This window comes from Lycorma delicatula, chromosome 2 (genome assembly GCF_047948215.1).
Source record: "Lycorma delicatula isolate Av1 chromosome 2, ASM4794821v1, whole genome shotgun sequence".
In the NCBI taxonomy this organism is placed as follows: Eukaryota; Metazoa; Arthropoda; class Insecta; order Hemiptera; family Fulgoridae; genus Lycorma; species Lycorma delicatula.
In genome coordinates this window covers 64115597-64139929 of record NC_134456.1, presented here as the reverse complement: position 1 = coordinate 64139929, position 24333 = coordinate 64115597, and the positions used below count along the sequence as shown (strand labels likewise).

The following is a 24333-nucleotide window of genomic DNA, read 5'->3' as shown; positions in this document are numbered from 1 at the left end:
AACATGTAGAAAGGTCAAATTATTTAATTTTATAAAATTTTAACTTAACCAATTACATATTTTGTCAAATTAATGTCATCAGTGTATTCCTGTAGAGTAAGATTAAAATTATTTTCATACTGTAACTAAGGTAAATGTGTTGTATGTAATTTTCATACTGTAAATGTGTTATGGTCGATTCTTCCTGTCCAAGACTTCTTTTGACATAATGTTCATATAAACTTATATCAAAGATTTAAATAATTCCTTTATAACTCTCTAGTTTTTTAAATTCAGTGTTATCTTTCTGTTTATTAATAATTTTAATGAAGGAAATTATAATCTGAGCATTGGATGACTTAATAAATTTTAATGAGATTTATTTTAATTTCAGTTAAATCTGTTCACCGAGACAGAACAGTGCACAACCACATACCTTATTTATAAATGGACTCAATACCAAAAGTTATTTTTGTGTAATAGTTGCATTTAACATCCACAATTCATTTATTTTAAAATAAACAATTCACTATTTTAAATACAATATAATAATTATTAAAAAGTAAGGAAATCAAGATAAGATAAAAATTTAGAATTATGCAAGTTCAATTAATAAATATCAGAGAAATTTCATTATTCTGTTTAGTTTTATACTATCTCTGACCAATCTTCTAAACAGTTAATTTAATACATTTGATGTATATAAAAATTATTTTAATTCAATAATTTACAACTCCCAAAAATTTAGAATATAACAAAAATCTATTTTCACACAAAAAACTTCACTGCAATAAAATAATGATTATTTATAGATTATTTATAAACGTTTTTAAAAAATTACCTTTTTTTAATATCTTCTTATATATAGTTGCATTAACAATTGAAGTCATTAGTGATTGGGGGTGTAACTGTAAATGTACCAATAAACGTGTAGTCATAAACAGATTGAGGCCGACCATTACTGTGATGTGTGGTTAACTGAACCCCAACCACCAAAGAACACTGGTATCCGTGATATAGTTTCTGAATCTGAACAAAAGCAACTACCTTTACTAGGATTTGAATTTAAAAACTCTCGACTTCAAAATCAGCTGATTTACGATGATGAGCTTCAACACTACACCAACCTGGCTGGTTAAATCTACTTTTATTTCCATAAAAAACACATTTTCATAATAAGCAAAATTTCTAAATCCCTTGATTTTTCTTTTATATACAAATAAGGAAACATCTACTACTAGTGCATGAAATATCTGATAGATGAATTGAAAATAAAACATTTTTTTTCAAATCCCATTTGACGAAACTACTTCTATCTCTTTTTACATTATGCTTTTTCAAACTCAAAGTTTGAGAGAAATTTTGATTTGAAATGTTAGAAAACGTAATACTGAATAAACATATAACATTCCCTTATTAATAAAATAAATAACTTTGACATTATAAACTTTTTGAGAGTTTGAATTTTAGCTGTGACTACTGCCACTGGCTGTAGCCACTAGTTGTGCCTATCAACAAATTAGAGAATGGTATTTTTGGCACAGATAAAATTATAAGAATTTTTAACATTAAATTGGAATCCAACAGAAAATTTGTTTTAAGTTTAAGAGAACATAACATAAAAAATGTAATCTTTCCTCACTGTTGTAAGTCATAATATTCTTAATTCGCCAGTAAAAATTTATACAATTACATGAAGTTAATATGAGACTACCATTGTAGTTGGTACGGATACTATTCTCATTAAACACTTAAATTGTTATTTACATGTTTGTTTAATTTTTCAGTAAGGAAATAAAACCAAAAAGTAAATAAGCAAACCCATGGCAAAACTTCAAAAGATGATGGCAGTTAAAATAATACTAAACAGAAATTAAGATTCTAACACTAAGACAAACAAATTTTGCAAGAACCAATATCTTGGAATTAACTTATTCACTCTTACCTAACCATCTGGTGCTACTTTCAAAATGATGGAACTTGGTAAACAGCAGAGCATTTTTTATTTGACAATTACTATTTGCCAACCTTCTTAGCAGGGCAAAGGTTTATATCCTGTTAGACTAGATATTTCTTACATACTACAAAAGTTCATTTTTCACCTACCATTTAATAAAGCAACTGCAATTAACGTGTACCTGTTAAGAATAAATATAAATGTAATTTGCTTTTACCTAACCAAGTCAGTAATATAAAAATAATCATAAAAAAATGAATAAACAGAGATTATAAAACTCTTCCTTATATTATAAATATAACACCTCTTCAAGACACTTTATCAACAGAATAAAAATGTCATTATTTTAATTAAAATAAAATATATTGTATATTTCAAAATGAAAGTCGGGGTTTTTAAAGTTATGTATATTTATTAGGTTTTACTTACATTGATAAATTGAACATGAAATGAAAGAGCAATCAAACCGTTTTTTCTATAAGTGTTCAATGTAAGTACCATTTGTCACATGGCACACATCCAGCTGATAGGAGAGGTCATCTGACACTTTAATCGGCAAATCTGGAGTAATTGATGAAACAGCTGCTTCAATCCTGTGTCTCAAGTCAGGTAGGTCAGCTGGTAATAGCGGCAAATAGACTTGATCCTTAATAAACCCCAAAGAAAAAAATCGCACAGGGTGAGATCAGATGAATGTGGAGGCCACGACAAACAAGCCCTATCATCTGCTCCCCAGCAAGCAATCCATCGGTCAGGGAGAATTTCATTCAACCAATCACATACAGCTTTATGCCAGTTAGGAGGTGTACTGTCTTGTTGCCAAATAAAGTTCTACGGTTTGCATTGCAGTTGAGGAAAGATTTCTTAGTCAAAAGACATAAAAAGATTCTCTTACATATTCAACATTGTCTTCAGACACACTTGGTTGTCCTGTACTATTTCCTTTACAAATACAGCCAGTGGTTTCAAATTGTTTACAACATCCACAAATGTTATTGTCGCTCGAGGATCACAGAGGAACTTCAAATGGAATGTACATTGAATGGTAATTAAAGATTCACACTTTGCAAACTGCAAAATACAGAATGCTTTCTGTTGGAAAGTCGCCTCTTTGCTACTAGCACTTTCAAGCGGACAGTACAGGAAACAGTTTATGAACTTGTACACAGTTAAAACTGTTTGAGTTACTATTTCATTTCATTTATAATTAATCAATGTATGTGGAACTTGAGAAATATTACATAGCTTTGAAAGTGATAATCATTTTGAAACACTCTCTATTATGGTATGATATTTTGAAACACTTTGTATTATGGCGTGATATTTTCTATTTGCCAGATTGACAAGACTATTGAACTGCCACTGCATATAAGGTGACTGTAGTTAATTTATTGCATTTTGAATAATAAACATGAATTTTAAACTGACAAGAATTGAGTATTTATATTACACATTGTTGGTTGAAACAAATGAAAACACTACAAAAAAGTTACGTAAAAAAAAGTATACATCCTCTTACTCCAGTCAGGCGATCTAAAACTTAAACAAATGTTTTAGGGTCACTGGAAGCAGTGTTGTTGCTCATGCAATTATTCCCTCCAAATCTGAGTTTAAATTTTGGTCACAAGTTTACATATAAATTATGAAGTTGCTAGAATAAAAGCTTATCACTTAAATTTGTCACATATGCAACATTTATGTTTGTCTTTACTTAGACACATTGGTAAAATCTTTACAAAACCCATTGCAACTTGTGCTTTAGCCCTTCGTACAATCTCTGTATTGTAATACAGACTTTGAGTGGGGAAAAAAATTGTTTACCAATATTTTGTAGAAAGCAATGCAATCTACAAGCACTGATTAATAGCAGGAGCCTAACCTTAGCAACAGCATTATACAAAAAACTGAAAAAGTTACAGATTAAGTAACAGTAAAATCATTACACAGAAGTTAATTTCTTTTGCTCCTCATACAAACTATTTCATTTTGTTTAATGACAGCATTTTATGTATTAGTTTTTTGATACCTGTAACAGATTGTACTAATTGTCTTTGATCAATTACATCTGTAAGTTCCTGTAAATACATAAAATTCTACCTATGAAACTACTGATGTTTCTGTTAAACACATTCATCCTTAGGCTTCAAGGATAAGTGAATATTTCAAGGATTAAATTAAGTATAGAGCGAGTATTTTTATTTTACTTGCTACATAATAAATTATATAACAAAAAAAATAATTTTTATTGGTCCACATTCATAAGCTACAATGTCAGTCACATGATTTCTTATTGTCATTTTATAACAAAGAAACTTTCAACAGATTTTATTTTATATATTATTGGGTTTTGGATGCTTTATCAAAAAATGTTGCCATTTTGACATCTCTGCTGCTTATTCCATTAACATCATGAGATGACAATGTAACTTTTAGTTTATTATAAACATTAAACCATTCTGGATGATGATCAATCTTCTCAGCCAGTAATGCAACACGACTCATAACTCCAAATGCCTGAGGACATTTTGACCAAATAATTTGAGAAAAACATAGCAAATATTCTTAAATTACTATAAAATTATGCAACATTATTATAGTATTAGCCTTAGTCATCTTTTATTTTATCAAACATTACTCAGCTAATCAAAGAAGATGTGACGTATCTTTTTCAATAAATCATATAAGTAACTAGAGGATTCACATTTGAAATCATTCTCATATTTTTCAATACATCTTCAATCAAATATTAATTATTATTTCATAAATAAAAAATTCAATCAAACCAGTAATTTTAAACATTATCAAAATGGTTAATGCTCTCCATCATGGTTTGAGACTCACTTTTGTTAAATATGACTAATCCAGAAATCATACTACCAACTATATCATGTAAGTAGTATCCTTGATTTTTTAGTTACTGTCAAATTCATTGATATATAAATTTTTTTGCTTGTATTAAAAAATGGAATCATTATGTATTTATTATATAGGACAATTACTTTCATTGTTTGTAATATTATTTTTATTGATTATAAGGTGCTCTGCTACATTATTACTTTTTACATTAAGTATTTTATGGTGTAAAAACTTAAAAATAATAATATGAATAACTAATATTATATTTAACATTAATATAGCAAATTAGTAAAAGTAAGGTTAAAAAAATAATGAAAATAGAAATAAAATAATTTATCCCACAGAGTGATAAATAGTGTTTTAATAAACCAAATTTTCAAAACATGGAAATAAAAACTTTTATAGTAGGTAAAATTGAAGCCCTTTTTAAAAGTTGTCTGTCAAATCTGGAAAATTATAGGTAGATCAGTTTAATAAGTAACTCACCAAAAGTAATAGTGAAAAATAAAAATTAGATTGATAAACTTTCTGAAAAACACAATTTATAGCCAACCATTAATGTGGTTTTCAAAATAAGAAATGTACATAAGTTGCTCTAATAGATTACACTAAAATTATATCAAATAATCTAAAAAATAAATAAAATATTAATGTTCTTAAATAAAATACGAAAATGAGTCTTCCACATAAAATATATATGTAAAACCCTGAGATACAAGTCTCATATATTTTACAGGAGTAATTTAATAATGAACAGTTGATTTTTCATTTGTACCATCAATTCTTCAATATGAGATCGCTGTTTGGGAGAGAATATAAAATATTTTATTTCACACCTAATTTGTCATACAAAAATTAATAATAAAAGCAATTTTAAACATCCCAAATTTTAGGAAAGCAAAAAAGTATTTTGTGATCTTAAACCCTTGATGGCTAGGTAGATATTTAAAGAAAGGATTAATGAAATATGTTAACAAACACAGGTGAACAAAAAAGAATATCAAGGTTTTAAAGATATATATATATATTTCTTAACTTTGACTTACAGAAATGAATCATCAAAAGAATGAAAGTATTACTCTTACAGTTTTTCCTTACAAGTGTTCAATGTGAACACCTTTTGGCACTCACCATAAATCCAACTGATAGAAGAGTTCATCATACTTCAATCACCATGTCTGGAGTAAGGAAAGTAATAACTGCTTCAATTCTGTGCCTCAAATTGGGTATATCAGTAGATAGCAGGAGGCATGTACACAATATCCTTTATAAAACCAAAAATCAAAAGCGAGTCAGAAAGAGTGACTCTGCAAATAAGTTCTATCATTGGGTCCATACTGCCGATCAATCCCGCAATTGGGGAAAATGTCATTCAATCAATCTCATTTACAGTTGTCAGTGAAAAGGCACATTAACATAACTATAAAATCACTATGTCTTTTTTGCCAAATTGAATTCTCTGGTCCATCTTGAAGTTAAGGAAAGGGGCCACATGTGGAGCATATCCAAATAAGTAACTATTGTTATGCTTGCTTCAGTAAAAAAAAATGGCCAGTAAAATTTCCATTGGGACATTTCACAGAAAACACTCAATTTTGGGGAGGCCCTCTTGTATTGTAAGAGTCATGGGAATCTACTGACATGCAGATATGTACATTATGTGTGTAAACATTTCCACTAAAATGGTGTAACAGTTGTAAATACATAAATATTCATTGTGGAGTATTTTGTTAAAACATTCCACATTGTCATCACCAGCATTGCTAGTTTGAAGCTGGCCTTTCTAACAAATTTTTTTAGAACTACACAGGAAAGACTCCCCGACACATTCAACAAATTTTTCTTCAGATACCCCTGGTCGTCCATATTCTTCCCTTTACAAAGACATCCCATCGTTTTAAATTGATTATGCCATTAATGAATATTATTGTCACTTTGAGGATTACAATTAAACTTTCTATGCACTGCACATTGAACTGTAACTACAGATTCGAATATAACAAACTGCAAAACAGAGAAGGCTTTCTTTTCAGAAGTCGCCATGTTTGGTGTGGTGCTCTCAAATGGAAAACAGAGAATCAATCTACATCTATTAATTAAGCATACATTCACATTGCATTAAATGCATTAGGCATTAGTTACATGCATTCAAATTAAAATTGTACTTTTTGCTCTTTGATTCTATAAATCAATACTGTACACTTCATCCAAGAGGTATTACAACAAATAAAGATACCAATATTCTTTTTTGTACACCTGGTATAATAAAAATTTCACTCTTCAAAATGAAAAAAAAAAATAATTTCAGAACAAATAAATTCACATATAATAATTATGAATTCACCTTAACACTAGTCTGGAGAGAGACTGCTTTTATAAGTGCAAAACTCTAAAATTTTCTTCCAGTTACTATTGCTCAACACCAGGCAAAGACTACAGGGGGCCAATACGAGAGGTGATATCAAACCTATTGGCAGAATGAGCTCAAAAGGACTAGGCAGGAACTGAAGTAGAAGATCTCCAGGACCAAACAGCAGAAGTAGAGTGAACTCTGCGATGCCCTCGATGAGGATATCTGGGGAGATGGCTACTAAATTCTAATCAAAAAATTTAGTAAGTGTCTTCCCATTCTAAACAGGGTTACTCTATTAAGTTATGCGGAGGCTCTCTTTCCTAGATATGGTGAGATGAACTGCGAGGAAATAGCTGCTGTTGATATCCCACTTGTCACCTCAGAAGAGTTCATAGTGGCCAGTCATAATATTAAGCGTGGTAAGAGCCCTGGGCTTGAATGGCCTGGGAGGCAGTTGAGCTTGTTGTAAAATTCGCTCCGTGATGTGTGATTGATGCATTAAAATATGCTATCACCCAGGAATGGTTCCCAGACTCCAAGCCAAGTCCACTTGGCTTATGCTCCTGAAGGATGCTGCCTGAAGGCAGCAAACCAGTATCCTTTAGGCTGATAATTGTTTGTTCAATTACCTGAGTAAGCTTTTTGAGAGGATGCTGGTTAACAGGATCAACTGAGAGCTGGAGGCAACAGGTGATGTTAGTAACCTACAATTTAGCTTCTGTAAGGACAGGTGAACTGTATCTAGAGTCATGATCAACATCCGGGACGCCAGATTGAGCTCAAGGCATATGCGTTTGATTCCGGTGATCCTGTTTGATGTAAAAAAAAAACGCATTCACATTATAATGTGGGGTATGATACTTCAGACACTACGAATCATAGCATCAATCCATACCTAAGGACTTTCAGTACAGAGATCCCACTGCAAAGCATTTGGAAAGATGGGATAGGATTGTTAGATTGGTAGCAGGTTGTCCTATTCTTATAGGAGTAGATGCGAATGCCAAATTGCCTCTTTGGCACAGTGAGATCTAAAAAGATGGCGGCACATTGATCGAAGGTGTCATTGCGCAGCATCACATTTTGATGTCTTTACTGCAGCTGGCGAATTGTCTACCTTCACTGGTGCAGTTGGTTTGTGGAGGGCCTTTCATGGTACCAACATCGATATTCCCATGGGTAAGGATATCCCTGGTAGGGTTCTTAACTGGTCTGTAGTTTATGATTGTGAGAGTGATCATCACCTAATAGTTTTTGAATTGGTAGGTGGGCTGTGTGATGTTTTTAGGGGGAAAGTTCTTGTCCAGCAGGGGCGCTTCCTGCACAGGGTACCGTATTGGCCTAGGTTTTGAAACATTCTTGTGACCAGGCTGCGAGTTTTTGCTCAAAGTCTGGACAAGGTCCCGTTAGACAATCTGGCAGACAATTTTTCTTCTGCGGTAGTTGAAGCTGCTGAACAGTTGATTCCCAGAACCACGGGTCGAGAGAGAGTGGCTGGATGGTGGACTCGGGACTTGACCGTGATGAAGCGGACTGTCAGCCGGCTCAGGAGAGTCGCACAGCATGAGGGTGATCCTGATCGGCATGCAGTTCTGGTTGTGGATTATCGTCGGAAGAGAACCGACTATTTTCACAAGGTTAGGTCTTCTATGAGTGATTCGTGGCGCTCTTTTGTTCAAGAGCAGGGAAACGAAGACCCATGGGGTGTTGTCTATAGAGCACTTGGTCATAGGCAGAAAAAATACATTCTTCTGTCGGCTCTCTCGACCCAGGATGGAGTTGCTTTAGACAAAGATCGTGTCCTCACTCTTCTGATGAACGATCAGCTTCCAGATGATACTGATGTTGGTGAAATCTCGTATCATCAACTTGTTCGCAGGGAATTTGTTGTTTTTTATTCTGAGAATTTGTCTTCTAAGGTTACTGAGGCGGAAGTCCGCAAAGTGATTTGTAACCTGGCTAGGAATAAAGCCCTCTGACATGATGGTATCACGGTGGAGCTCCTTGTTCACACGTTGCCGGTGATTCTTGGTCCTTTGACTAGGGTTTTTAATAGGATGCTTTTTGCTTGATATTTCCCAGCATGTTGAAAACATGGTGTGTTGAAATTGCTTTTCAAAGGTGGCAACAAGGATCCCACTGTAAGTTCTTCTTACCATCCTCTGATGCTCTTGCCTGTAGTAGGTAAGATTTTTGAGAAGGTCTTGTACCTCTGCATTAATTGTAGGTTGATTTCTAACCATATGCTGATGGGACGACCAGTATGGTTTTCACCCCAGCAAGGGCACCGAGGACGCAATTTTTAGGGTAATGGATCTGTCTTCATCCAGATCCATTTCCCTATGTGGCACGATGAGAGGCTTCAATTCAAGGAGCACCTCCAGTTTGTTGCAAAGAAGGCCATCGATGGCTTCTTTGGTGTCTGTAGAGTCATCCATCTTGATTAAGGGATTGATTTATCGTACCATGCGTATTCTATACAAAGGTGTCTGTGAGGTCATAATGTTGTACGCTGCGCCCATCTGGGTTCATAATTTGTAATTCCAATGTTACAGGAACATTCTTTTGCGAGTCCAGCATCTTCTATTGTTAGCTGTTGTCGGTGGATACAGAACTGTCTTGGGAGAAGCAGTATGTGTGATCGCTGGCATTAAACCCATTGATATTCTAGCTACAGAACGTAGCAGGCAGTACATTTCTAAGAAGGAAGACTTTCTTATTTCTGGGCGTATGAGAGTAATTGAAGACCAAGATTTTGACTCTTGGCAAGCTAGGTGGATCGATTAGGTCGATGCACGCATGGTATCTTTCCAAATGTTAGGGAGCTGCGAGCAATTAGTTGGGTTTCCCCCAATCGTTGTACAACTCAATTCCTTTCGGGATATGGTGCCTTTAGGAATAGTTTGGTTTGGTTGACTCCGGCTTGTGTCCGGACTGTAGGGTCGATGACACTGTGGACCATGTCCCTTATGTATATCCCTGTACGAGGCTGAACGTACCAAAGTTGTTAGGGAACTCGAGAGAATGAACTCCTTCTTTGATTTGCGTATCAACTGGAAGACTCGCAGAGAATGAACTATTGTGGCTGGCTTCCGATTCCCCGTCCTGAGCAGGAAGGCTGAAGGGTATAGTAGAATAGTACCTCGGGTGGCTAGGGACCGTCTGGGCAGTTGATTGGCCAGAAGTAGGGGTATTGGCGTTGAGCCACGGTTAGATAGATTGTGGTGATTATTTGAATGTTAGCAATTGGCGGAACGGCGACTACATTGCCGAGGGCATGGATCCCATGCAGCCATGAGGTGTAGCAGCAGCTCGACGATGGTTGAAGAAAGTAAATGTTACGCGGGACTCTGCGATGGAGCTGAGTGGGAGTAGGAGGTCTGTCCGCCTCTCCCTTGTACACCAGACCGGAGTCCGTAAATTAACCTAAAGTCTGGGGTATGAACTGAAGTAGAGTTCACTAAGGGAACTAGGACTAAATTTTGTTGTTGCGAACAACCTTTTTGGTGGCATGTTGTTGTTAATTTGCTTCGAATTTCGAGACATTTACCACAAATTGGCTCAATAAAAGAACTAGGCGCAGGGTTCCTGCTTCCGCGAGCTCGGTTAGCTAGTTCAGAGGACAACGATGTAGGACATTCAAGATGTCTGGACGAGGCCTACAGCAAAGGCAAAAGCTGAGTTTAAAAATCACCGATGTAAATGTCTACAGAGGCATTTACATCGGTGGCATCCCAACGAGGCCTGGCTTATTACTATGAGATGTAAAAAATTAGAGGGCGAAATACGACTCCCGTTAAAGCCCATCACGGCTAGGAACGGAGGGGAGTGGCGACCGGAACCGTCACATAGCGGGTGTCGTTCCCTGCGGGGTTGGGATCTGGAGTCCATACCCTAAGGAGAATAATCCAGTGTTACCTCTCCGAAAGATCAGCGATGGGTATTTCTGCCGAAGGAGAGGTACGGATAGGATGAGTTGTGGTATTCCACAGGGTTCAGTGTTGGAGCCAACACTAATTTACATCGCGTATGACGAAGTCTTATACGTCGCGCTTCTCGTTGGGGCAGCTCTTACCGGGTTCACTGACGGCTTGACACTCGTGGTGACGGCGAAGTCGGAACGGGCGATGATGGACACTGGGAACGAGACAATAAACACTATTGTTTGGCGTCTGCAGTTTATTGGGTCTTCAAACAAGTGGTCCTAGTCTCGGGTAGGCGTAAGCTGACCCCGATTTCATTTAGGGCCGGAAACACTGCACCTTACCCCGTGCAGTGAAATATCTAGGGGTGTGGATATACAAGAACGCCACGTTCCAAAAGTACGTAGAAGAATTGTTAGTCAAAGCCGAAAAAACGGCTGCCGCGATCGGTCGGATAATGGCCAACATGGCGGTCCCCGCACATCGAAGCGGAGGATCTTGTCTCGAATGTGGTGTTTTCGAAACCTGACAGATTTAAATGTTTCTTTAAATTTTTATGTAAGGCATTTGAAGTCTCTTTTCCCGTGAGAGCAAATAATTGAGCTAAATAATTCACAGTTAATTGGCATAGCAATCATTTGAAGACAGTTAAAAATTGAGTTTTGATGTTGCATGATTTGTCATCTGGTCTGGAGCTGTTCAAAGACAGATACAGGAGCCTGAATAAGTATTACAGGAAACTGCTAGAAATGGTGAAGAATACGAGGTGTGGCTATTAAATAATGTGATTAATGTTGCCACAGAAGAACTGCGCATGCACCAGTTTGTACAACCAACAGCTGTGCAGCGTGAAGCCTTCTCTTTCGATTGATGCCACTCCAGTTTCTGTAGACAAATTAGTTAGGCTGTGGATAACATCTGTTACTTTGTTTTGCTGAAAAAATTATAAGTGTTTTATTAGAGCAAAGAATTGTCATGAAATTTCAAATGAAACTTGGAAAAACCGTTACTGAAACTTATCTTTTATAAAAAAAAAGTATATGGCAATGAATGTTTATCATGGCGTGGGTTTTTGAGCAGTTTAAGCATTTCCAAGGCAGCTGAAAAGATGTTGAAGATGATGTTTGCCCAGGTTGCCCTTCCATGTCAAAAATGGATAAAAATATTGAAAAAAAATTGATAATCTGATCTGATCTTCGGTTAACTATTCTTGTCCTTATTCAAGGTCTTTAATCAACTCTGAAAAAATAAGAAAAAAAAACTAGAATTGTAGAAGAACAAGTGATGGCTTCTTCATCAGGACAATGCATTGGCTCACACTGCACTGTCTGTCAAGACATTTCTAGCCAAGTATAACATCCCAGTGGTAGACCATCTACCTTATTCGCCTGACCTGGTATTTTTATCTGTTCCCAAGGTCAAATCTGCATTAAAAAGAACAAAATTTCAGACCATTGAAGCTGTGTTTGAAAAAGTGGCACATGTCATGAAAGAGCTCACAGAAGACTTCCAGTACTGTTTTGAACAATGGAAAATTCATATGGAGTGTTGTAGGGATAGAGGAGGGGTATAAGTTGAAGGGGATAATAACTAAATATGTATAAATTTAAAATAAAATATTTTACAGCATTGGTCTCATTATTTAATAGCCACACCTCGTAATATAATGATTTCATGACATAATTTTAAAATTATACTACGAAATCATTAAATAACTGAAAGGCTGTATGGGAGTTAATTAAAAATTAAGGTAATATAAATAGAGATGGATTTGATATACTATTGACCTGATATTTTAAATGCACAATTTAATGTTATTAATGTGGCAAGTTCTATTCTCAATGAAGACAAAGATGAATTTTTAAAAAAAATGAAAGCTAAAGATAATTAGTTTTCTTTTAAATATTAATAATTTTAGGTTCAACATACAGGTAAATAATAAATTTGATTGGAGTTCAGTTGTTGAAGAAAATATTATTGATATAATGTATTTATTTAATTAAAAACGTAGCAATTTTTATGGGTTCTCCAATTTTGCCATAAAAAGAATATACCTATGATTCTGAATCCATTGTTTTACTTTATAAATTACATATTTTCCTCTGGAGTGTTTCCTGATAAACTTAAGATTTCTAGAGTTGTACCAATTTTTAAAAAAGGTTGATAAGCAGCAGCCTGACAATTATAAGCCTGGTACCAATCACCTCAAAAATTATAGAGGGTGTAATGTACAGAAAGTTTGTTCATTATGATCACATTTCTTTCACTCAGTTCAGTTTTTGTGTCAATGTTCTACAGTATGTTGTTAATCAGATTATAGATGCCTTCGAAAATAAAAGTTTTATCTCCTTAACATTGTATGACTTGTCAAAAGCCTTTGACATAGTTTCATATAATCTAGAGATACAGAAATTGTTACCGTATGGAATTGGGGAGCGTTCTTTGAGACTGTTTCAGTCAAACTTATTGGTCAGAAGACTGGTAGTGAATTTTAACGATGTACCCTCTGAGCCTAGGGTAAATGAATTTGGGATTCCACAAGGTTCTATATTGGGCCCTTTTCTCTTTGTTGTTATGATGATCTATCACTGTACCTCTCTCCATCTCTGTTGCTCTAAGCTGATGATACAGCTCTTTTGTCAGTTGATTCAATTCCACAACAATTAGAAGAAAAGCAGGCAGCTAACTTTCTTGGGGTAAATAAATAGTTTTGTTATAACAGCTTGATTCTGAATAATACGATCCAGGTTATGACCTTTGGTTTTGAAAAATTGACCAGTGTAGAGATTAATCAATATTAAATAATGCTGAAATTTTGGGGATTTTACTTATATCCCACTCTCACATGGAAGACTCACATTAAACATTTGCGTAGCAGATTGTCAAGAGTAGTTTTTGTGATTAGAATAATAAAATACAGCTTGACAAGTGACACTTTGCATATGATTTTATTTTAGTCAATTTCAGTGTCACCTTAATTACAGTATTCATGTATGGTGGAGGGGCAGTTAATTCATATTCAAGATATCTTTTCTTGTCTAAAGAGGGCTGTAACAGTAATGCTGAATAAGAGTAATGGGAAGCACTGCAAACAATGTTTATTAAATTAAAAATCATGACTGATTAATCTGTACAAATATTATGTATAGATTAATGTGAAAAACAATTTAAATAATTACAAAAAAAAATCCAATTTTCACAGTATGATACAAGCCATAAACAAGGTCTGTATCCACCATTGGTTAGACTGTGGTTAGTTGAGAACCCGTTTTGTTTTACTCATTGAATGAATTTCTGGAGTGTGATAAAAATATTAAGTTATGATATTGTTATATTTGTTTATTTTATGTATGTTTTTAATATCTCTAGATTTACTTTAACTTACATACATTGTTTTTTTATTTTTTAATATGTATTTATGCACTATGATAAATTTTAGCATTATGTTGACAAATGAATGAAAAAATTATTAATTATTATTATTATTATTACTTCAACACTTACTTTAAATAGTGATTATACTATTAACCATTATTAATAGTATAATCACTACTGATCTATAATACTATAATCATCACCGATTATAATAATGGTGTATATCTTTTTAATATTTTTTGGCATATATACTGGGCTTTTAAGCAGAAAGTGGGAAGAATTCAGATTTTTTGGCAATTTGTCTTTCCTGACACTTATTTATTAGAAATTATTAGAAGTATAATTTTGCATTCTACCAATTAAATTCTATCAATTTACTTAACAAGGAGAACTTAACTTTGCTAAACTTAAAGAAAACAGAGTATTGAAAATCTATTCTCTAGCTCCTTTAAATTAATACATAAATATCTCTTTTCTGTAAGTACTATTTCAATAGGAATAAAAAAATTTAATGAAATAATAACAATATTTATAAAAAATCTAATCAAAGTAAACTTTTGAATTGTATGGTAATATACAAACACCAGATATATTAGTAATTAAATGGGATAATTTGTTTCTTATAATGAGAGATTTACATAAGCTTGCTCTCTATACATGATAACAATAACAATTACAGATAACTAAATAGCTTACATAACGAGTAAATAGTGTCATATTATTTTATTGCCATTACAAAAATAAAAATAAAACCAAAACCATACATGAAAACACATGAACATTAGACAAATATGCATCTAATGAGATATGACTACAGTATGAGAGATATTATCATAAAAAAGTGATGCTTTTGATATAAGCTTAACTCAATGCTATTTCAATTACCAGCAATAATTTTTTAAATCAACTTCAGAAAAAAAAGACATGCTCCTGGTAATACCTAAATTCTTTTTCATATAAGTGCCATTTTATCACTAAAAAGATAAAATGATATTACGCTTAGCAAAATATACTACAAAAACTGTAATTTATGGACATAAACCTGTATTTAGCATGGTATTGCCACTATAATGCAATGCTAGTTGTTTTCAACTACATCCCTCAAATGGCACAGAACTTAACAATTGTACTTTTGGTCGTTAGACTGACTTGATGAAGTGTACTCAGGACAAGAATTACCTTATAGATGGAAAAACATTTTGTCAAAAAAATCTGACATAATATTTAAGTCTGGGAGTGTATAAATGTTTCATCGTCAAAACTACATTTTTCTTTTTTAGATTTACATTCATAAATATAAATTATATCATTTCCAGATATGATGCTTGTAAAGAATATATGTTGTTTTCAACCCACTCAAACAGTAACCTGTTTGAAACTAGTTATATGTAGATTTTGATGATAGAAATATGAAAAAAATCTAAAATTATGCAATCATTAATTCAAAATTGGGTGATTTTCTTTGGAATTACCCGATCATTGTTTATCATAACTCTTTCTATGTAATAAATAGACAATTAATATATAAATACAATAGAGTTGATTTATGTAGCATATTGTATGATGTAATTAGGCAGGTTATAAAATAATGGAGGTTCGCACTTTGGAGGGGGTGGTGAGATTTCCGGTCTTCGGTGGAGTTCCGCAGGGGTCTGTGTTAGGCCCCTTGCTATTGAACATCTTTTACGACCGGGTGCTCCGGTTGCCTTATCCGGAAGGAATCAGCGTAGTCACTTACGCTGACGACATTGCACTATTGGTGGAAGATAAGGAAATTGGTGATGCAGAGGATAAAGCAAATCGCTCCCTCCAACTCATAGACAACTGGCTAATAAACAACAACATGGAGGTGTCCCCGGCAAAAAGCAAGTGTATCCTCTTCACGGGTAGGAGAAGACTGCGCGGCGTTCGGGTCGTGATCCGTTGAGAGGTTATAACTGAGGACAAGGATACAAAATACCTAGGGGTGACAATAGATAAAGTCTCAAGTTTGGTGGGCATATAGAAAATGTGTGCAAAAAAGTAGGGCTCACCATAAAAGCCATCAGGAGATTATTCGTGGAACACACAGTACCGGGGGCCTCCAAACGGAAACTGATTGCGTCGGCGGCGGCGTTATACGCGGCGCCGGTTTGGGCTGATGCAATCAGGATACAAAGAAACAAGGATAAACTGCGAAGAATGCATAGAACGGCATTGTTGGGAGTGGTGGCAGGGTATCGTACTCTGTCATATGAAGCTATATGTGTGTTTGCGTCGGTCCCGCCGATAGAACTTCAGATCAAGAGCAGGAAAGCGAGAGCGGAAGGGTGCAGTAGAGCTGAGATCGAGGCGATGACCCGACAGGGTGGAAGGAAGTATGGGCAGAGACTAACGCTGCGGCCTGGACCAGAAGGTTAATAAGTGATTTGGACGCATGGCTGGATCGCCAACATAGCGAGGTGAACCCAGATGATGTCGGGTCATGGATGTTTTGGTTACTATTTAAAAAGATTCGGCAAGAGAGACACACCCAACTGCGACTACTGCCAGGAGGTGGACGACGCAGAGCATACGATGTTCGAATGCCGAAGATGGGCAGAATACAGATAATTCATAGCAGTCAATAACCTGAACGCGAATAACATAGTAGAGTGGTCGCTAAGAAGGGAGCAGAACTGGAACGTTTTTAACAATTTCGCCGGTACGGTTCTTCGCACTAAGGAAGAGGAGGCGCGACGAAGGAATCGTTAGGTTCAATCGTAAATAGGGATAGGTGGACAGCCCCGTCTCTGAGAGCCTGTATGCCCTGGCGTGCAGGTTTCGGTGAGGGGACGGGGACTCCGGGGAGATTTTGCGGGGATAAAATTAAAAGACCTAGACCCGGCCGGCGTGGCTGGTTTTGGGGGTGGGCGCGCTCCTTGTGTTGGTCGCACCGAGACCCAGGTTCTGTCGGCGGGGGTGGGGAACGGCATAGCCGGGCTTTGCCCTCGTCGGCGGGAATTAGAGGCAGGCAAGAAAAGATCTAGTACCGGGGCGGTTGACCTGCCGTTCCAGGTGTAAAACCGGTGGGCAGGAAGACCGCCTTAGAGTCAAAAAACACGTCTCTGGGCCGAGTATACTTAATTGGATGTCCGGCACAGGGATGTAGGAGAAGAAAAAAAAAAGTTGTAAAATAAACAAGTCAGAATAACATCGTAACTAATTTTAAAAATTGATATCAAATGTTTTAAAACAGTCTCACTGAAATCAGCCTAGCTTAACTGCTATAAGATAGGTTTTCTACTATTGTGGTTGTAATAGTAAGTTGATTAGTAGATGGAGATAATAGCACCGTTTTGATTAGGCAGGAAGTGAAAGTTGTGTAAACACAGGTGAACCAGAGAAGTATTAGTAAATATGCAATTATTTTCAAGGTACTTATGCATCAGTGATTAATGTTTTTTTTACTAAAAAAAAATATGTGTTTTTACTACTCAATAGAAATAAAAAAATTTAATGCAATAATAACAATATTAATAAAACATTTAATCAAAAACCGTTTGAATTGGATGGTAATATACAATTGTTAGATATAGTAGTAATTAAATGGGATAATTTGTTTCTTATGAGAAATTTACATAAGCTTGGTCTCTATAAATGATAACAGTAACAGTTATAGATAACTAAATATGGTGCTATAAAACTATTGTTTTCCAATGCAGCTAATTTTTTGTATAGATATATGCATGCAGCACTGAATGTGAGGGAGTGAAAAAAGAAAAATGATTTTGGTAATAATAGAGGTTAAACAATGTGGATTCAAAGCTCTGATTCAGGAGGATTGGTAAAGAAATTATTATGATAATTAATACATTGGAAGGAGTACAGTAGTTCTAGGGAAAAGACTGCACAGACATAAAAAAATGGTGTACTAATCAAGCTCCAGAAAATTAAATTGGAAAAAAATTATAAAAAAGGGATGAACACTTGACATTTTTTGTCTTTAGTACTGTTTTGTGGTATGAACCAATTAGGAAAAAAAATTTCCTGAATTAAAAACACTGCTTCAAAAGAAGACATTTCAAAAAAGTTGGGAGGTGAAAATAATGACTACTCCAAGTGCAGTGGTGTTTAGACTGACAAGATAAAATGGTATGATTTATCAACTGATTATTATCTAAGGTGAAGCTTTGCAAATAAAGACACAATAATTGATTTCAAGTCTCACTTACACTGACTGCAATTGAATATTATTTCCACCTTTATAAAATTTTGCCATGAAAACATCAGAATGAAAGCAAGAGACAGCTGCATCCAGTTATAGAAAAAAGTAAAGATTTTAAGCTTGTTAAAACACAACAGAAACCTACGAGCTGACATTAACGTTTACTGGAAAATCAAACACCAAGGGTTTTACAAATCTAGATTAGTTAAAACCATGGATGAACAGCAACAATTTTAGGTAATGGTTCCACAATGAACTTGTTTTAATATTAAAGAACAATAACTTATTCAGGAAAGTCATTCTTTTTCTTGACAATGACTCTTCTCACCTGGAATTGATGATTTATAGGATGGAGATATTACGATGCTGTTCCTTCTCCTGAATGTTATGAGCTTGTTTCAACCGATAGACCAAGGTATCTTAGCAACTCTTTAAAAAAAATAATGTCATCTTATATGTTTAATCACAGCAACTGATAACTCTTCTAGAAGACTCATGGTAGTAAGCAGTATACTGAAAGGTTTTAGGGACTAAAATTTGGAATATGAGATCTGTTCAGAAAATAACTGAACATTTTTAATTATGCGCCAACTGAGAAATTTAGTAACATGCAGTTGGCATCACTGTGTTTAGCATAACCTTTTTGAATTGTTGATATCTCATTTAGTTTTTGTGCTATTGTTATTTAAGTACAACATAATTAAGTGTTAGTAGCGATTTTTTGCCATGTGCAATTTTCAGGAGCAACAATACAATGTAAAATTTTGCGTGAAACTGGAGAAAACCTTCACAGAAACATTTTAACTTTTGAAATAAGCTTACAGAGATGATGCTCTGGATCGTACGCAATGTTACAAATGATTTTCACAATTTAAAAGTGGTTGTCAGTTAATTGAAGAAAACTCAAAACAGGAAGGCCTTTGATTTTAACTGATGACACCCGCATTCAGAAATTCAACGACCTGGTGCATGCAAATTGCCAATTGATTGTTAGAGTCTTGACTTGCAGAAGAGGTTAGCATCTCAACTGCATCATGCCATGACATTCTGACTGAAAAATTGAACATGCTTGAGTTGCAGCAAAGTTTGTTTCTTGTTTGATGACCGAACAGCAGAAAGAACATCGAGTGGACGTTTGTTGGCAACTTCTTGAACAAGCCGATGACAATGAAACATTCATGTAAAGGATCATAATGGGAAATGAAAGCTGGGTTTACAGCTACGACACTGTGACAAAAGTTCAATCATCGCAATGGATTAGCAAAGAATCTCCACATCCCAAGAAAGCATGTCAGTCTTGATCCAAAGTCAAAGTTATACTCTCTTTTTTTTTTATGTTAATGGAAATCTGTATTTTGAATTCTTGCCTCAAGGTGAAACAGTGAACTATGCATACCATCAAGGTGTTTTATAATGGTTACGTGAAAAAATCCACAAAAAGAGACCAGAGTTGTGGTGAGACAACTTATGGTTCCTTCACCATGACAATGCGCCTGCACGCTTAGCTTTGTCAATTCATCAATTTTTGTAAATCAGATGACTGTCCTCCCTCAGCCTTCTTAATCACCAAACCTGGCTCCTTGTGATTTTTTCTTATTTCTGAAATTAAAATCAGTGATGAAAGGATGTTGTTTTGAGACTACTGATGATGTTAAAACAAATTCATCATGCACCTTAAAGGCCATTTCAAATGAAACTATAAGTACTTCATGAAGTGGAAACACTGCTGGGAAAAGTGTGTAAATAGGGAAGGGGAGTACTTTGAAGGGGACAAGGACCAATTACCTGTAAAATTAATAATAAAGATTAAAAAAATAAAGTTCGGTTATTTTCTGAACAGACCTAATATTAAATGTAATGAGAGTATCTGAAGGATGGGAATAAATCCCACTACTGTTATAAGTAAGGACATAGGGTGATTAACTAGACTCTAAAATTCCCAATAAATTAAAAGAAATACACAAAATATTGAAAAAGACAGTCAGATATGAAACAGCCAGTTGATTGCTTCCACAAAAATTTTCAGGAGTCAGAATGCCATTACAGAATATGTTAAATAAATGGCACTGCTGAAGATTTTAAAGACATGTGGATGTGGTGACAATAAAAAATATCTAAGACGAATGAATGATACTGAAAACACAAACTCGACAAGATTCCAAACACCAAGACTTTTTATCTAACCAAGAAAGTACTGAATTTTAGATTTTTACTATTTTAAAAAGAAATAAGTGATGGCAGCAAATATTTTACATCTCAGAAGATAGAAATATTCTCACATGAAAAAAGATTCTTATTTTAGGCCATATAATCACAATTTTAGTGCATTTATACATTTATAAAAACATTAAAATGGTATTTTATTAATTATAGTATTTATAATACCTACATTCTATTCTTGATAAAGATGCACCACTTGCAGATTTTATTTCTTTAAAAGTTTATTTCAGTTTCACAGAATTCTGTGATCAGCATCTTCCCTTTTTTTAATTTTTCAGAACCAACATAAAAACAAATGACATACCATTTATACACTCACGTGGTTGCTAGTTTCAATCATTAAAAGTGAGTCAATTTTTTTAAATTAAATGGACTCAACACCTAAACTTACTAATCTTCTCCTGGTGTAGTTGGTCTTTCGCTTGTGTTTGGTGAATGCTCTGATATTTAAATCCTGAATTAAAGAACAATTTTAAATCTGAATAATGAATTTCTAACGTAAGTAAAAATAGAGAATAAGATACCATGTATGGAAAATCTGTTAAGGTAACAGAATGTATTTTCAACTGAAATAAAAAACATTATTTTATTGCAATTTCTGGTTAAATTTTCTTTTAGGAATCTCTTTATAATTTAAAAAAATATATGTCTAACCTCATTAAAGTTGACAAAGGCAAATTCTTTGTACAATGCATCTCTATCTTTTAAAACAGTCCAACCATTACTCAGTAATGGTTTGAGAGCTTCTTCCTTTTCTTGACCAGTTAGGCGTGGACTAAGTGGAGTCTGAAACAAAGGAAAATCATATTTATTAGCAAAGAAATTTAAACTTTGTTCACAGAAATATTATTTATATATTATTCTCAAAATTTAAAAACTGTGATTATTTTTCAGAAATAAATACCTCATCCTAAAATTATTATTATAATTATTATTATTATTATATTTAAATACTTTAAAAAAATGATTTTATGATTTTTAAATTATGGTAACTAATTATTATACCTCTAATTAAGGATAATACAAGACATATTTCAATACATTTTTATTTACTTGCCAGCAATGGTAGATGTGTTTAAGAACAGAATGTTTATTATTTATTGAGAATCCTAAATATAAAAATTTAATTTTTTGGGTTAGGACCAACTTTTTCTGCAGATAGAATCTCATCTGTTACTAAGTATTAAATAAAATAGAAATATTCATATCTAGTTTTCTACTCAAAAGAAAAGTGTTTGGACATCAGCTTGTTGATTCAGTGAATAGAAAATAATATACAGAAAAATTTATTTCATAAATAAAAGATAGCAAGGGAAAATAAGTGCTTTTAAATATAAAAAAAAATTGAAAGTGTGATGAAGTAACTGTTGCTTTAAATTAAAAAGTATTTTATTATCTAAATTACATATAGGATGAAATTACCTAAAAATAAAGTGAATATATTACTTGATGAAGGAATATATTATTTAAATAATGAAGTGGAAAGATTTTTAAATGTGTATGATAACGAATAATAATACAATATACATATATATTTCTTAAAACTTCATGAAAAAATTAAAAAGCATAATTTTAATGAATATATTCAGCCTTTTTTGCCATCAAAGCAAAGGATCTCTATGCTAGTTCCCTTTGTCAAAACTGAAAATTTGATATGTTCATTCCATCTTTTTTCAGTGTCATGTTCCTTGGGATACATGGCAATTTGAAATGATATTGACAGTTTGAAACAAATTGCTCACAAATGTTTTCTTTGCCCAAGGTTAATGAAGTCTCTTTTTTAACAAAAATATAATAATATTTTTTATAATCAAACTTTATTTTTACCTTTCATCATTTAAAAACTACAGTAATATAAAAGAGATCAAAATCTTGACTTCTTTTATGTTTGGCTTCGTGGATTGGCTTGGCAACCCAAGCCAATATATTAAACTCGAAAGTATTTATTTCCTTGTCTATGATCCCTTATGGAAATCATCAGGAAAGTTCATAAAAGGCCAAATTACTTGTATTAGTCACACTCTGATGTACAAAAGAAATATCAATACAGAAAATCTTAAATGCATTGGAGTTTAGAAGAATTTACATAAAAATAGTGTCAACATGAAGAGCAGGCAATAGTAAAACTGCTCTTTCCTACAGTAATGTGTTTTGTAGTGTAGGATAGTGACTGTATTTTAATGGTTAGTTTTATGAAAATAAACACCTAGAATATTATTTAATTGTACTACCATAACTTCTGTTAATGTTTGTAATTATGATTTTACAGATTGAACGAAACTTTACAAAAATTCAAATAACATACTTTTATCTAAGATCGCGCTATTTATAATTTCGTTAATCATATATTTTTTTCTATTCTGGGTTTATTATTAACAAAGATTTCATGCTAATTTATTCTCCCTAGCTAGTGGTTTATAATTCTTCACACATAACGTCTCTCCAATTGAGCATACAACACATTTGTCTGAGTTTTATTAATCATTTGATAAAGAGATGAAATGCGAGATGAATTTGTAATTTGGTATACTGTAAACAAGACCTTAAATAAATAAATTTAAATAAATGAATCATTGGAAAAACCGTATACTATTCTTAGGATGGAACGTGGAGTTCGGAGAAAAATTTTAATAAACATTAAGAAAGAGAAAGGTATTCGCCAACAGGTTTAAATTAGCTTACAGAAAACTAATCAATAAAAATCGAGCACGATAAATTTATTGCTTACAAGGTATCCTTGTTATCTCATTCTTTTCCTGAAATATGAAATTTTCTGTTTTCCTAATTTATTTAAAGGTAAATATTTTATTAGCTGCAAAATATTACAAAGTTACTTTAATTTGTATTTCCAGGATAGAATCAACTCTGTAAATAGAAATGAAATGTTAGATTTTGAAAATTATATAACACATTACTGGTACATTTATAAAAAAAAGAATATGTGTAAATTATACACTTTTTTACTTGGAATAAGAGTATAATGTAATAACTTAAATCATAAATTTTCATTCCAAACATGTTGTTAAGAAAGTTATGCTAACAGACAGATGCGTTTATTATTTAGAACCTGTTGATGATTAATATTTCTAGTTATGCAAATATAAATTGAAATTTAATAATTTTTATCTTACCGACATTATATATTACTTATGTCTTGCCTTACGTACAGTATTTTACATTAACTTGCAATGTCACACCCAATGAACACGAGCCGCTTCCAGCATAAGCTAGTGAATGCAATGTAGAATGTTGAGAGGAATGTAAAGTTTTATAGTAACGCAGGGAAAATTCAGCATCTGTACGATAGTTATGTCTGTAAAGTTTTAGTAAATGGCAGTGTGATTGGACAGCATTTGTGATATTTAACGTTTTTCTTATTATGATTACTATTACGATTTGTAATATATTTACTGAATTGTGTACTGTATAAACTCACACCTTTTTATGTTGCTAATGACTTTATTATTGAGGATAAACGTCAAGC

The 24333-nt window shown here is 33.5% G+C and overlaps 1 protein-coding gene across 1 annotated transcript; it reads right to left on the bottom strand.

Moving 5' to 3' along the window:
- Window positions 1-4110: 4110 nt before the first annotated feature.
- On the bottom strand, window positions 4111-24139 carry LOC142318860 (pterin-4-alpha-carbinolamine dehydratase-like). Its single transcript, XM_075355430.1, has 3 exons — window positions 23981-24139; window positions 21504-21635; window positions 4111-4450 (listed from the first exon to the last, which is right to left on the bottom strand). The coding sequence occupies exons 1-3, from the start codon at window positions 23984-23986 to the stop codon at window positions 4274-4276; spliced, it is 315 nt and encodes a 104-aa protein (XP_075211545.1). The 5' UTR covers window positions 23987-24139; the 3' UTR covers window positions 4111-4273.
- Window positions 24140-24333: the final 194 nt, after the last annotated feature.